Source organism: Coregonus lavaretus (genome assembly GCF_964263955.1).
Source record: "Coregonus lavaretus genome assembly, chromosome: 14".
NCBI classification, from domain to species: Eukaryota; Metazoa; Chordata; class Actinopteri; order Salmoniformes; family Salmonidae; genus Coregonus; species Coregonus lavaretus.
The window spans coordinates 2,979,965-2,992,575 of NC_140001.1; the positions used below are offsets into that span (position 1 = coordinate 2,979,965).

The window sequence follows — 12,611 nt, forward strand, 5'->3', positions numbered from 1 at the left end:
ATGATTTGGGTTGGAGGCTAGCTTGGGGATGTTGTCTAAGATTCGGATTGTTGTGATACTAATAAGTTTAGGTTGTTTATAGTGATTCTGACCTGCTAGCTAGAGGATTCAGCCTAGGCTAAATTTAGATGGTAGTGATTCTGACCTGCTAGCTAGGGGATGAAGACTAGGCTAAGTTTAGGTTATTTGTTGTCATAGTGACCTGCTAGCTAGGGGATGAAGACTAGGCTAAGTTTAGGTTGTTGTCATAGTGACCTGCTAGCTAGGGGATTAAGACTAGGCTAAGTTTAGGTTGTTGTCATAGTGACCTGCTAGCTAAAGGATGAAGACTAGGCTACGTTTAGGTTGTTGTCATAGTGACCTGCTAGCTAGGGGATGAAGACTAGGCTACGTTTAGGTTGTTGTCATAGTGACCTGCTAGCTAGGGGATGAAGACTAGGCTACGTTTAGGTTGTTGTCATAGTGACCTGCTAGCTAAGGGATGAAGACTAGGCTACGTTTAGGTTGTTGTCATAGTGACCTGCTAGCTAGGGGATGAAGACTAGGCTACGTTTAGGTTGTTGTCATAGTGACCTGCTAGCTAGGGGATGAAGACTAGGCTACGTTTAGGTTGTTGTCATAGTGACCTGCTAGCTAGGGGATGAAGACTAGGCTACGTTTAGGTTGTTGTCATAGTGACCTGCTAGCTAGGGGATGAAGACTAGGCTACGTTTAGGTTGTTGTCATAGTGACCTGCTAGCTAAAGGATGAAGACTAGGCTACGTTTAGGTTGTTGTCATAGTGACCTGCTAGCTAGGGGATGAAGACTAGGCTACGTTTAGGTTGTTGTCATAGTGACCTGCTAGCTAAAGGATGAAGACTAGGCTACGTTTAGGTTGTTGTCATAGTGACCTGCTAGCTAGGGGATGAAGACTAGGCTACGTTTAGGTTGTTGTCATAGTGACCTGCTAGCTAGGGGATGAAGACTAGGCTACGTTTAGGTTGTTGTCATAGTGACCTGCTAGCTAGGGGATGAAGACTAGGCTACGTTTAGGTTGTTGTCATAGTGACCTGCTAGCTAAAGGATGAAGACTAGGCTACGTTTAGGTTGTTGTCATAGTGACCTGCTAGCTAGGGGATTAAGACTAGGCTGAGTTTAGGTTGTAGTGATACTGACCTGCTCCAATCCCAGAGACCACGGCTCCATCGCTGACTCCTCCTGTGTTGGCATTGTTAGAGGGAGCATTGTGAGGAGCCAGGCTTGGCTGGAACAGACACCTAGAGAGGGGAGGAAAATACAGTACATGATATTACTATATCTAATATAATCTGAAATACAGTACACACAGTGTAAAAAACATTAAGACCACCTTCCTAATAATTTGACCTCAGAACAGTCTCAATTCGTCGGGGCATGGACTCAACAGGGTGTCATAAGCGTTCCACAGGGATGCTGGCCCATGTTGACTCCAACGCTTCCCACAGTTGTGTCAAGTTGGCTGGATGTCCTTTGGGTGGTGGACCATTCTTGATACACACAGGAAACTGTTGAGCATGAAAAACCCAGCAGCGTTGCAGTTCCTGACTCAAACCGGTGCGCCTGGCACCTACTACCATACCCCGTTCAAAGGCACTTAAATATTTTGTCTTGCCAATTCACCGTCTGAATGGCACACATACACAATCCATGTCTCAATTGCCTCAAGGCATAAAAATCCTTCTTTAACCTGTCTCCTCCCCTTCATCTACACTGATTGAAGTGGATTTAACAAGTGACATCAATAAGGGATCATAGCTTTCACCTGGATTCACCTGGTCAGTCTGTCATGGAAAGACCAGGTGGTCTTCATCTTTTGTCCACTCAGTGTAATATATCATCTAGAGGGAGCATTATGAGGGGCCAGGATGGGCAGGAACAGACATCTAGAGATATCATCTAGAGGGAGCATTATGAGGGGCCAGGCTGGGCAGGAACAGACATCTAGAGATATCATCTAGAGGGAGCATTATGAGGGGCCAGGCTGGGCAGGAACAGACATCTAGAGATATCATCTAGAGGGAGCATTATTGGGCCAGGCTGGACAGGAACAGACAGCATTATTGGGCCAGGCTGGGCAGGAACAGACATCTAGAGATATCATCTAGAGGGAGCATTATTGGGCCAGGCTGGGCAGGAACAGACATCTAGAGGGAGTATTATTGGGCCAGGCTGGGCAGGAACAGACATCTAGAGATATCATCTAGAGGGAGCATTATTGGGCCAGGCTGGACAGGAACAGACAGCATTATTGGGCCAGGCTGGACAGGAACAGACAGCATTATTGGGCCAGGCTGGGCAGGAACAGACATCTAGAGATATCATCTAGAGGGAGCATTATTGGGCCAGGCTGGACAGGAACAGACATCTAGAGATATCATCTAGAGGGAGCATTATTGGGCCAGGCTGGACAGGAACAGACAGCATTATTGGGCCAGGCTGGACAGGAACAGACAGCATTATTGGGCCAGGCTGGGCAGGAACAGACATCTAGAGATATCATCTAGAGGGAGCATTATTGGGCCAGGCTGGACAGGAACAGACAGCATTATTGGGCCAGGCTGGGCAGGAACAGACATCTAGAGATATCATCTAGAGGGAGCATTATTGGGCCAGGCTGGGCAGGAACAGACATCTAGAGGGAGTATTATTGGGCCAGGCTGGGCAGGAACAGACATCTAGAGATATCATCTAGAGGGAGCATTATTGGGCCAGGCTGGACAGGAACAGACAGCATTATTGGGCCAGGCTGGACAGGAACAGACAGCATTATTGGGCCAGGCTGGGCAGGAACAGACATCTAGAGATATCATCTAGAGGGAGCATTATGAGGGGCCAGGCTGGACAGGAACAGACATCTAGAGGGAGCATTATGAGGGGCCAGGCTGGACAGGAACAGACATCTAGAGATATCATCTAGAGGGAGCATTATTGGGCCAGGCTGGACAGGAACAGACATCTAGAGATATCATCTAGAGGGAGCATTATTGGGCCAGGCTGGACAGGAACAGACAGCATTATTGGGCCAGGCTGGACAGGAACAGACATCTAGAGATATCATCTAGAGGGAGCATTATGAGGGGCCAGGATGGGCAGGAACAGACATCTAGAGATATCATCTAGAGGGAGCATTATGAGGGGCCAGGATGGGCAGGAACAGACATCTAGAGATATCATCTAGAGGGAGCATTATGAGGGGCCAGGATGGGCAGGAACAGACAGCATTATGAGGGGAAGAATATACATTACATATAAATATAGTGTTTATTGCTGTTTTAACTGTCATTATAAGCAGGTATGGAAATTGAAAAAAAAGTAACTGTTGGAAACCACCAAAGTAAAATCCTTATATTCATCTTAAAAAACATTTTCACACGTCAAAAATGATTTCACTCCCAGTTCCACTCTTGATTTTGTTTTACATGAAGTACAGGAGTCTAGACCAAAAAAAAAGACACGTTTGCTTTTATAACTCCTAGTTTTATTACAGATCACTGGTGGAGACAGAAAACAGTGAGTAGACATAGCTATTTTCTTCACAGTAAATCACTGACCTTGCAAGTCAATGACAGGGTCTTAGCTTCTAGGTACACATGACTAAGTAGACTCCTAGCTCTCAGCTAGCTGTTATCTTCTCTCAACCAGACATCAGCTAGCTCAGGGATGGGCAACTGGCAACCCCACAGGTTTTGTAGGCTAGCTTTAGAATTGCAGCAAACTTGCTTTAAAACTGTTTCTCTATGCACCATGGCAAAACGTGTAGAACTGCAGGAAATTAACTTTAAAATGTATTTTTTCTCTCCGAGGTCAAGAAGGGGGCCACTGAAATGTTTTGCTCGCAAGGGGGTCCCCACAACAAAATCTAACTTAGGGCCGTCTCTCACTGGATGTGGGTGCGCAGCACCGTGAGCCACTGTAGCCCGTCATGAGTTCAGAGTTTCTGTGGCACTCACCCCCGTCAAAGTTGCCCATCCCCTGAGCTAACTGTTATTTTCTCTTAACATGAAAACATTGTTGTTGTCACCCTGAATCCCCATTTTGGGGATTTCTGGTCTACGTTCTGATAAATCTTGAGGAAGAAGAATGTAAGGAACGGTGTCAAATTGTAGGCTAAATGTAACATTAGCTTAACATTAACCTAAACATACCAAGCACAGGCAGCGTTCTGTTCTGACAAAGTAAAAGAGTAAATCTATCACTATAAGTATTACAATATCACTTATAAGTATTACAATATCACTTATAAGTATTACAATATTACTTATAAGTATTACAATATCACTTATAAGTATTACAATATCACTATAAGTATTACAATATCACAATATCACTATAAGTATTACAATATCACTTATAAGTATTACAATATCACTATAAGTATTACAATATCACAATAAGTATTACAATATCACTATAAGTATTATAATATCACTATAAGTATTACAATATCACTTATAAGTATTACAATATCACTTATAAGTATTACAATATCACTATAAGTATTACAATATCACAATATCACTATAAGTATTACAATATTACTTATAAGTATTACAATATCACTTATAAGTATTACAATATCACTATAAGTATTACAATATCACAATAAGTATTACAATATCACTTATAAGTATTACAATATCACTATAAGTATTATAATATCACTATAAGTATTATAATATCACGATAAGTATTACAATATCACAATAAGTATTACAATATCACTTATAAGTATTACAATATCACTATAAGTATTATAATATCACTATAAGTATTATAATATCACGATAAGTATTACAATATCACTATAAGTATTACAATATCACTATAAGTATTACAATATCACTATGAGTATTATAATATCACTATAAGTATTACAATATCACTATAAGTATTATAATATCACTATAAGTATTACAATATCACTATAAGTATTATAAGAGCAGTAATGACATTAGAAACACAAAACAACAGGGGTCTCATTTATATTTATTTACATCTATAACCGTTGCGTAAATTTCACACAAAATATTTGCGTTCACCACAACAACAAAAAAAAGCCTACGTATGTACAAAAATAAAGATTTCTAAACTTGACGCCATACATGTTTACCATTATAATCAAACCTGTCCTGAAACTGTGCGCACATGAGTGACCATTAAACCCTGAAAAAAAACCCATCATTCACCTTTTAAGGTGACAATAACGCCCTTATTTGCTGTATACTTTGGAAGTATTGGAATTAGGTCGAAGCAGTTTTCTAAAAGGAAATAGCAATGGTGAACTTGATCAAATGTCTTTGGAGTTGAGGGCAGAATATTAAACGTTGCAGTGACATTTGCTGAAGGCCTAGGCTATCTGACAGACAAAAAGTTTATGAAAGACAAAAAACTATTCCAAATTGCTGTGGACCTGTAAACAGATTATTTGACTTTAATAGGGCCTAATGTTTTGCATTGACTTTTTCTCTAATTTATGTGATGCACTGAAACTTTGTCTGCTTACATACTACAATGCAAAAGATCATCTGTCTGTAAATTCTACTGTCGGTTATAAATCACGCTTCCTTTCTGATGCATAGAACAAAATACTTTAAATTATATCCCATCTAATAGGCCCAATTAAATAAGAGATGCAAGATGAGATGAGGTAATTTGTTGTAGGCTGTGGCTACTTCGGAAATATGAACACGTCATGGCCAGAAAAGGTGAGACATTTATTCTGCAATGGTTATGAAAATATGTATTATGTTTATAAATTAAATATTGTCTACGAGACATTTTAAATTACAGTATTCAGACGTAAGCTACAGAAGTATCCTACAACAGTCTGTTCCACCGTTAATAAACTGTGCTCCGGATCCGCAGGGAGCAAAATACTTGAAATAGCTTTATATTTATTTACTACTGTGAAGTGGGTCTAATTAAACGAGAGACGGGATGAATGGTATCCTAAGTTGTTGTGAGTATGAAACCATCACAAAAAAGATGAGGAATTTATTATGCAATGATCATGGAAATGAAATAAATATTAGCCTAGGAAATAGATGCCTATTTCTAATTATTTAAAAAATGCAAGGATAAACTACACTGAACAAAAATCTAAACGCAACATTACATTTTTAAAAAGATTTTACTGAGTTACCGTTCATATAAGGATAAATTCATTAGGCCCTAATCTCTGGATTTCAAATGACTGGGAACACAGATATGCATCTGTTGGTCTCAGATACCTTAAAAAAAGGCAGGGGTGTGGATCAGAAAACTAGTCCGTATCTGGTGTGACCACCATTTGCTTCATGCAGCGCGACCCATCTCCTTCACATAGAGTTGATCCGGCTGTTGATTGTGGCCTGTGGAATGTTGTCCCACTCCTCTTCAATGGCTTTGCGAAGTTGCTGGAAATTGGCGGGAACTGGAAAACGCTGTCGTACACGTCGATCCAGAGCATCCCAAACATGCTCAATGGGTGACATGTCTGGTGAGGTTGCAGGCCATGGAAGAACTGGGACATTTTCAGCTTCCAGGAAGTGTGTGCAGATCCTTGTGACATGGGGCTGTGCATTATGCTGAAACATGAGGTGATGGCTGTGGATGAATGGCCTGACAATGGGCCTCAAGATCACGTCACGGTATCTCTGTGCGTTCAAATTTCCATTGATAAAATGCAATTGTGTTCGTTGTCCGTAGCTTGTGCCTGCCCATACCATAACCCCACCGCCACCATGGGGCACTCTGTTCACAACGTTGACATCAGGAAACCGCTCACCCACATGACGCCATACACGCTGTCTGCCATCTGCCCGGTACAGCTGAAACCAGGAATCATCCGTGAAGAGCACACTTCTCCAGCGTGCCAGTGGCCATTCGAAGGGGAGCATTTGTTCACTGAAGTCGGTTTTGACGCCGAACTGCAGTCAGGTCAAGACCCTGGTGAGGACGACGAGCACGCAGATGAGCTTCCCTGAGACGGTTTCTGACAGTTTGTGCAGAAATTCTCCGATTGTGCAAACACACAGTTTCATCAGCTGTCCGGGTGGCTGGTCTCAGACGATCCCGCAGGTGAAGAAGCCGGATGTGGAGGTCCTGGGCTGGAGTGGTTACACGTGGTCTGCGATTGTGAGGCACGTTGGATGTACTGCCAAATTCTCTAAAACGACGTTGGAGGTGGCTTATGGTAGAGAAATTAACATAAAATTCTCTGGCAACAGCTCTCGTGGACATTCCTGCAGTCAGCGTGCCAATTGAATATTCTCTCAAAACTTGAGACATGGAACATTTCTGTGATATTTTCTTTCAGCTCATGAAACATTGGCCCAACAAAAAAATGTTGCGTTCATATTTTTGTTCAGTGTTAACAGATCTTCTCCCTAATGGCAAATGACTGCATCTTGTTATTAACCCTTTTTTTGTTATGAATAAGCATGTCCATCATATCCCCCACACTAGACTACTGGCCTGCATGCAATGCAATACTTCAACCACTAGAAACTCTGCGTACGCATGGTCTAGAGTTTGCATATTTTTCACGTCTCATTACGTTTTTTAAAAATTCCAACTTTTGTGTGAAAACGCATGGTTTATAAATGAGGCCCCTGGGCCCCTCCCTCCTCTGTGGTTTGCTATTAACAATCGCTATCCTATCATCTAAATGGCATATTATTATTATCTATCTACAGAAACAACAGAGTCTCTTGAATACACACACACACACAGTCTTGTACAGCTAACCTTGTGGGGATATACAATTCAGTCCCATTCCAAATCCTATTTTCCCTAACACCTAACCCTATCTCCTATCTCCTATCCCTAATTCTAACACTAATTCTTACCTTAACCCTAAACCCCCTAGAAATAGCGTTTGACCTTGTGGGGACCAACAAAATGTCCGCAGTTGGTCAAATTTTTCTTGCTTTACTATTCTTGTGGGGACTTCCGGTCCCCATAAGTATAGTTAAACACGTCCACACACACACACACACGAGTTTGTACTCCCATTTGCACACACTAACTGGTCCCGGGTGTGTTGTGACAGACCAGTTAATGATTCCCCAACCATTTAGTACCCACCTACCCCAGCCTAACCAGCTACCCACAAATTATCCCCATATGAGCCAGCCGTGTGTGTGTGTGGGGGAGGGAGGGGTATTAATATTTCATAGTGACAGATGGGGGGAGGGGGGGGAGCAGGGTGTGTGCGGTGTGGGTGTGCGGTCTCGTGTGTGTTTGTGTTATACAAAAGTGGGACAGTGCCTCCTGCCTGTTTGCTGCTGTGCTTCCAGAGACGACATGTACTATTCTGACGTAGCTCGGCACAGGGGGATGGGGTTGGACTGGACTGGATGACTTTAACCATAGAAATAAATAATAATAATAATAATAATAATAATAGCTGCGAGCAGCAATGAACGGGGTTCACAGGATGACTGAAAGGACAGAAGATCAGTTGGATGACTTTAACCATAGAAATAAATAATAATAATAATAATAGCTGCGAGCAGCAATGAACGGGGTTCACAGGATGACTGAAAGGACAGAATATCAGTTGGATAACAAAGCAAGCGCTCTATCGTGTAGGAACTATCTTCCTTTATGTGAAATCATGAGTGTAAATACTAAATCTGGAGTGAATCTGACTTATGGTTCATGAGGAGAAGACGACTGCAGATGATTATGAGCATTAGCATAGCATATACAAAGAATGAGTTGTCAATAGTTTCCTTGTTCCTTTAGATATCAATACCAAATTCAGTGCGGTTCATCTTAGGGACGTCCATGATAGCGATGACAAGTTTCAAGTTGGCCACTGTGGAGTGGATTTACAGTGGTTTAAATGGACACATAAAATCAATAACTCAGCCATCTTTTTACCTTTTCTCAAACTACATTTGGTGTCATTTGGTCCTATGGTTCATGAGAAGATTATTTTAGAAGTATATTTTGCATATTTAGCATATTACTGGTATAGTGTGGCCATCTGAATGCATCAACGTTATTTTCTCAAACTCTTCAGGGACTATTGTGATAAATCCAAAGACCAAATGTGGAGTGAATCTGACTCTTAGTCCAGGATAGTCCAAGGGCACATCGACTGATTTCTCACCTTGTCTGCTCAGGGATTCAAACTAACAATCTTTCTGTAACTGGCCCAATGCTTTAAAAACTATGTAGGTCTAAGATCACAATATCTATACTGAACAAAAATATACGCAATATGCAACAATTTCAAAGATTTTACTGAGTTAAAGTTCATATGAGGAAATCAGTCAATTGAAATGAATTCATTAGGCCCTAATCTATGGATTTCACATGACTGGGAATACAGATATGCCTCTGCTGGTCACAGATACCTTTAATAAAATGGGCCTCACAATGGGCCTCAGGATCTCATCACGGTATTTCTATGCATTCAAATTGCCAATGATATAAAATGCAATTGTGTTCATTGTCCGTAGATTACGCCTGCCCATACCATAATGCCACCGCCACTATGGGGCACTCTGTTCACAACGTCGACATTAGCAAACCGCTCACCCACACGACACTATATACGTGGTCTGAGGTTGTGAGGCCGGTTGGATGTACTGCCAAATTCTCTAAAACAATGTTGGAGGCAGCTTACGGTAGAGAAATGAACATTCAACTCTCTTGCAACAGCTCTGGTGGACATTCCTGCAGTCAGCATGCCAATTGCACGCTCCCTCAAAACCTGAGACATCTGTGGCATTGTGTTGTGTGACAAAACTGCACATTTTAGAGTGGCCTTTTATTGTCCCCAGCACAAGGTGCACATATGTAATGATCATGCTGTTTAATCAGCGTCTTGATATGGCACACCTGTCAAGTGGATGGATTATCCCCTCCTCTCTTCTCCAGACCATTTCCGGAGACCTTCTCCCTTACCTCACCTCGCTCATCAACTCATCCTTGACCACTGGCTATGTCCCTTCCGTCTTCAAGAGAGCGAGAGTTGCACCCCTTCTCAAAAAACCTACACTCGATCCCTCCGATGTCAACAACTACAGACCAGTATCCCTTCTTTCTTTTCTCTCCAAAACTCTTGAGCGTGCCGTCTTTAGCCAACTCTCTTGCTATCTCTCTCAGAATGACCTTCTTGATCCAAACCAGTCAGGTTTCAAGACTGGTCATTCAACTGAGACTGCTCTTCTCTGCGTCATGGAGGCTCTCCGCACTGCTAAAGCTAACTCTCTCTCCTCTGCTCTTGTCCTTCTAGACCTGTCTGCTGCCTTTGATACTGTGAACCATCAGATCCTCCTCTCCACCCTCTCCGAGTTGGGCATCTCCGGCGCGGCTCACTCTAGGATTGTGTCCTACCTCACAGGTCGCTCCTACCAGGTGGCGTGGCGAGAATCTGTCTCCGCACCACGTGCTCTCACGACTGGTGTCCCCCAGGGCTCAGTTCTAGGCCCTCTCCTATTCTCTCTATGCACCAAGTCACTTGGCTCTGTCATATCCTCACATGGTCTCTCATATCATTGCTACGCAGACGACACACAATTAATCTTCTCCTTTCCCCCTTCTGATAACCAGGTGGCGAATCGCATCTCTGCGTGTCTGGCAGACATATCAGAGTGGATGACGGATCACCACCTCAAGCTGAACCTCGGCAAGACGGAGCTGCTCTTCCGCCCGGGGAAGGACTGCCCGCTCCATGATCTCGCCAACACGGTTGACAACTCTGTTGTGTCCTCCTCCCAGAGTGCAAAGAACCTTGGCGTGACCCTGGACAACACCCTGTCGTTCTCCGCTAACATCAAAGCGGTGACCCGATCCTGTAGGTTCATGCTCTACAACATTCGCAGAGTACGACCCTACCTTACACAGGAAGCGGCACAGGTCCTAATCCAGGCACTTGTCATCTCCCGTATGGATTACTGCAACTCACTGTTGGCTGGGCTCCCTGCCTGTGCCATTAAACCCCTACAACTCATCCAGAACGCTTCAGCCGGTCTGGTGTTCAACCTTCCCAAGTTCTCTCACGTCACCCCGCTCCTCCGCACACTCCACTGGCTTCCAGTTGAAGCCTGCATCTGCTACAAGACCATGGTGCTTGCCTACGGAGCTGTGAGGGGAACGGCACCTCCGTACCTTCAGGCTCTGATCAGTCCCTACACCCAAACGAGGGCATTGCGTTCATCCACCTCTGGCATGCTGGCCCCCCTACCTCTGCGGAAGCACAGTTCTCGCTCAGCCCAGTCAAAACTGTTCGCTGCTCTGGCACCCCAATGGTGGAACAAGCTCCCTCACGACGCCAGGACAGCGGAGTCACTCACCACCTTCCGGAGACACTTGAAACCCCACCTCTTTAAGAAATACCTGGGATAGGATAAAAGTATTCATTCTACCCTCCCCCCCAAACAATTTATTTTATTTTTAAATGTTCTTTAAAAAAAAAAATATATATATATATATATATATATATATATATATATATATTGTAAAGTGGTTGTCCCACTGGCTATCATAAGGTGAATGCACCAATTTGTAAGTCGCTCTGGATAAGAGCGTCTGCTAAATGACGAAAATGTAAATGTAAAATTATCTTGATTGATCATTTAGCCATTTGATTTAGAATTTTCGGACCCCTGTAGGTATCAATTAAAAAATATGATGAAACTGCTATAGCTCATAGAAACACATTGAATAACATATAGTCAACAACAAAAAAACAGCTCAGATAGTCAATTTTTTTTAAAAATAATACGGTTTCTGAAGTGTCTGTCCTATATCTGTATAACACAAATGTTTACCCCCTATGCACTTTATGCCATTTCTACATCCCGGTACTGGACCAAAAGTATGTGGACACCTGCTCATCGAACATTTCATTCCAAAATCATGGGCACACAGACCATTTCTGTATGGACCTCGCTTTGTGCACAGGGGCATTACCATGCTGAAACAGGAAAGGGCCTTCCCCAAACTGTTAAGATTTCCCTTCACTGGAACTAAGGGGCACGAACCATGAAAAAACAGCCCCAGACCATTATTCCTCCTCTACCAATCTTTACAGTTGGCACATTTAATCCTAGTCAAATGTCCCTGTTTTAGGTCAGTTAGGATCACCACTTTATTTTAAGAATGTGAAATGTCAGAATAATAGTAGAGAGAATTATTTATTTCTGCTTTTTATTTCTTTCATCACATTCCCAGTGGGTCAGAAGTTTACATACACTCAATTAGTATTTGGTAGCATTGCCTTTAAATTGTTTAACTTGGGTCAAACGTTTCAGGTAGTCTTCCACAAGCTTCCCACAATAAGTTGGGTGAATTTTGGCCGATTCCTCCTGACAGAGCTGGTGTAACTGAATCAGGTTTGTAGGCCTCCTTGCTCGCACACGCCTTTTCAGTTCAGTTCTGCCCACAAATGTTCTATAGGATTGAGGTCAGGGCCATGTGATGGCCACTCCAATACCTTGACTTTGTTGTCCTTAAGCCATTTTGCCACAACTTTGGAAGTATGCTTGGGGTCATTGTCCATTTGGAAGACCCATTTGCGACCAAGCTTTAACTTCCTGACTGATGTCTTGAGATGTTGCTTCAATATATTCACATAATTTTCCTTCCTCATGAT

General features: G+C 42.8%; 1 protein-coding gene across 1 annotated transcript in view; it reads right to left on the bottom strand.

Annotated features, from left to right (window-relative positions):
- Positions 1-1,124: 1,124 nt before the first annotated feature.
- LOC311141776 (WD repeat and FYVE domain-containing protein 3-like) overlaps positions 1,125-12,611 on the bottom strand; it is a gene marked incomplete at its 3' end in the record, with an annotated part of 30,719 nt that continues 19,232 nt past the window's right edge. The window contains exon 4 of the mRNA XM_084177229.1: positions 1,125-1,257. Coding sequence (XP_084033355.1) covers positions 1,125-1,257 — 133 coding nt within the window. The remainder of the gene's footprint in view (positions 1,258-12,611) is intronic.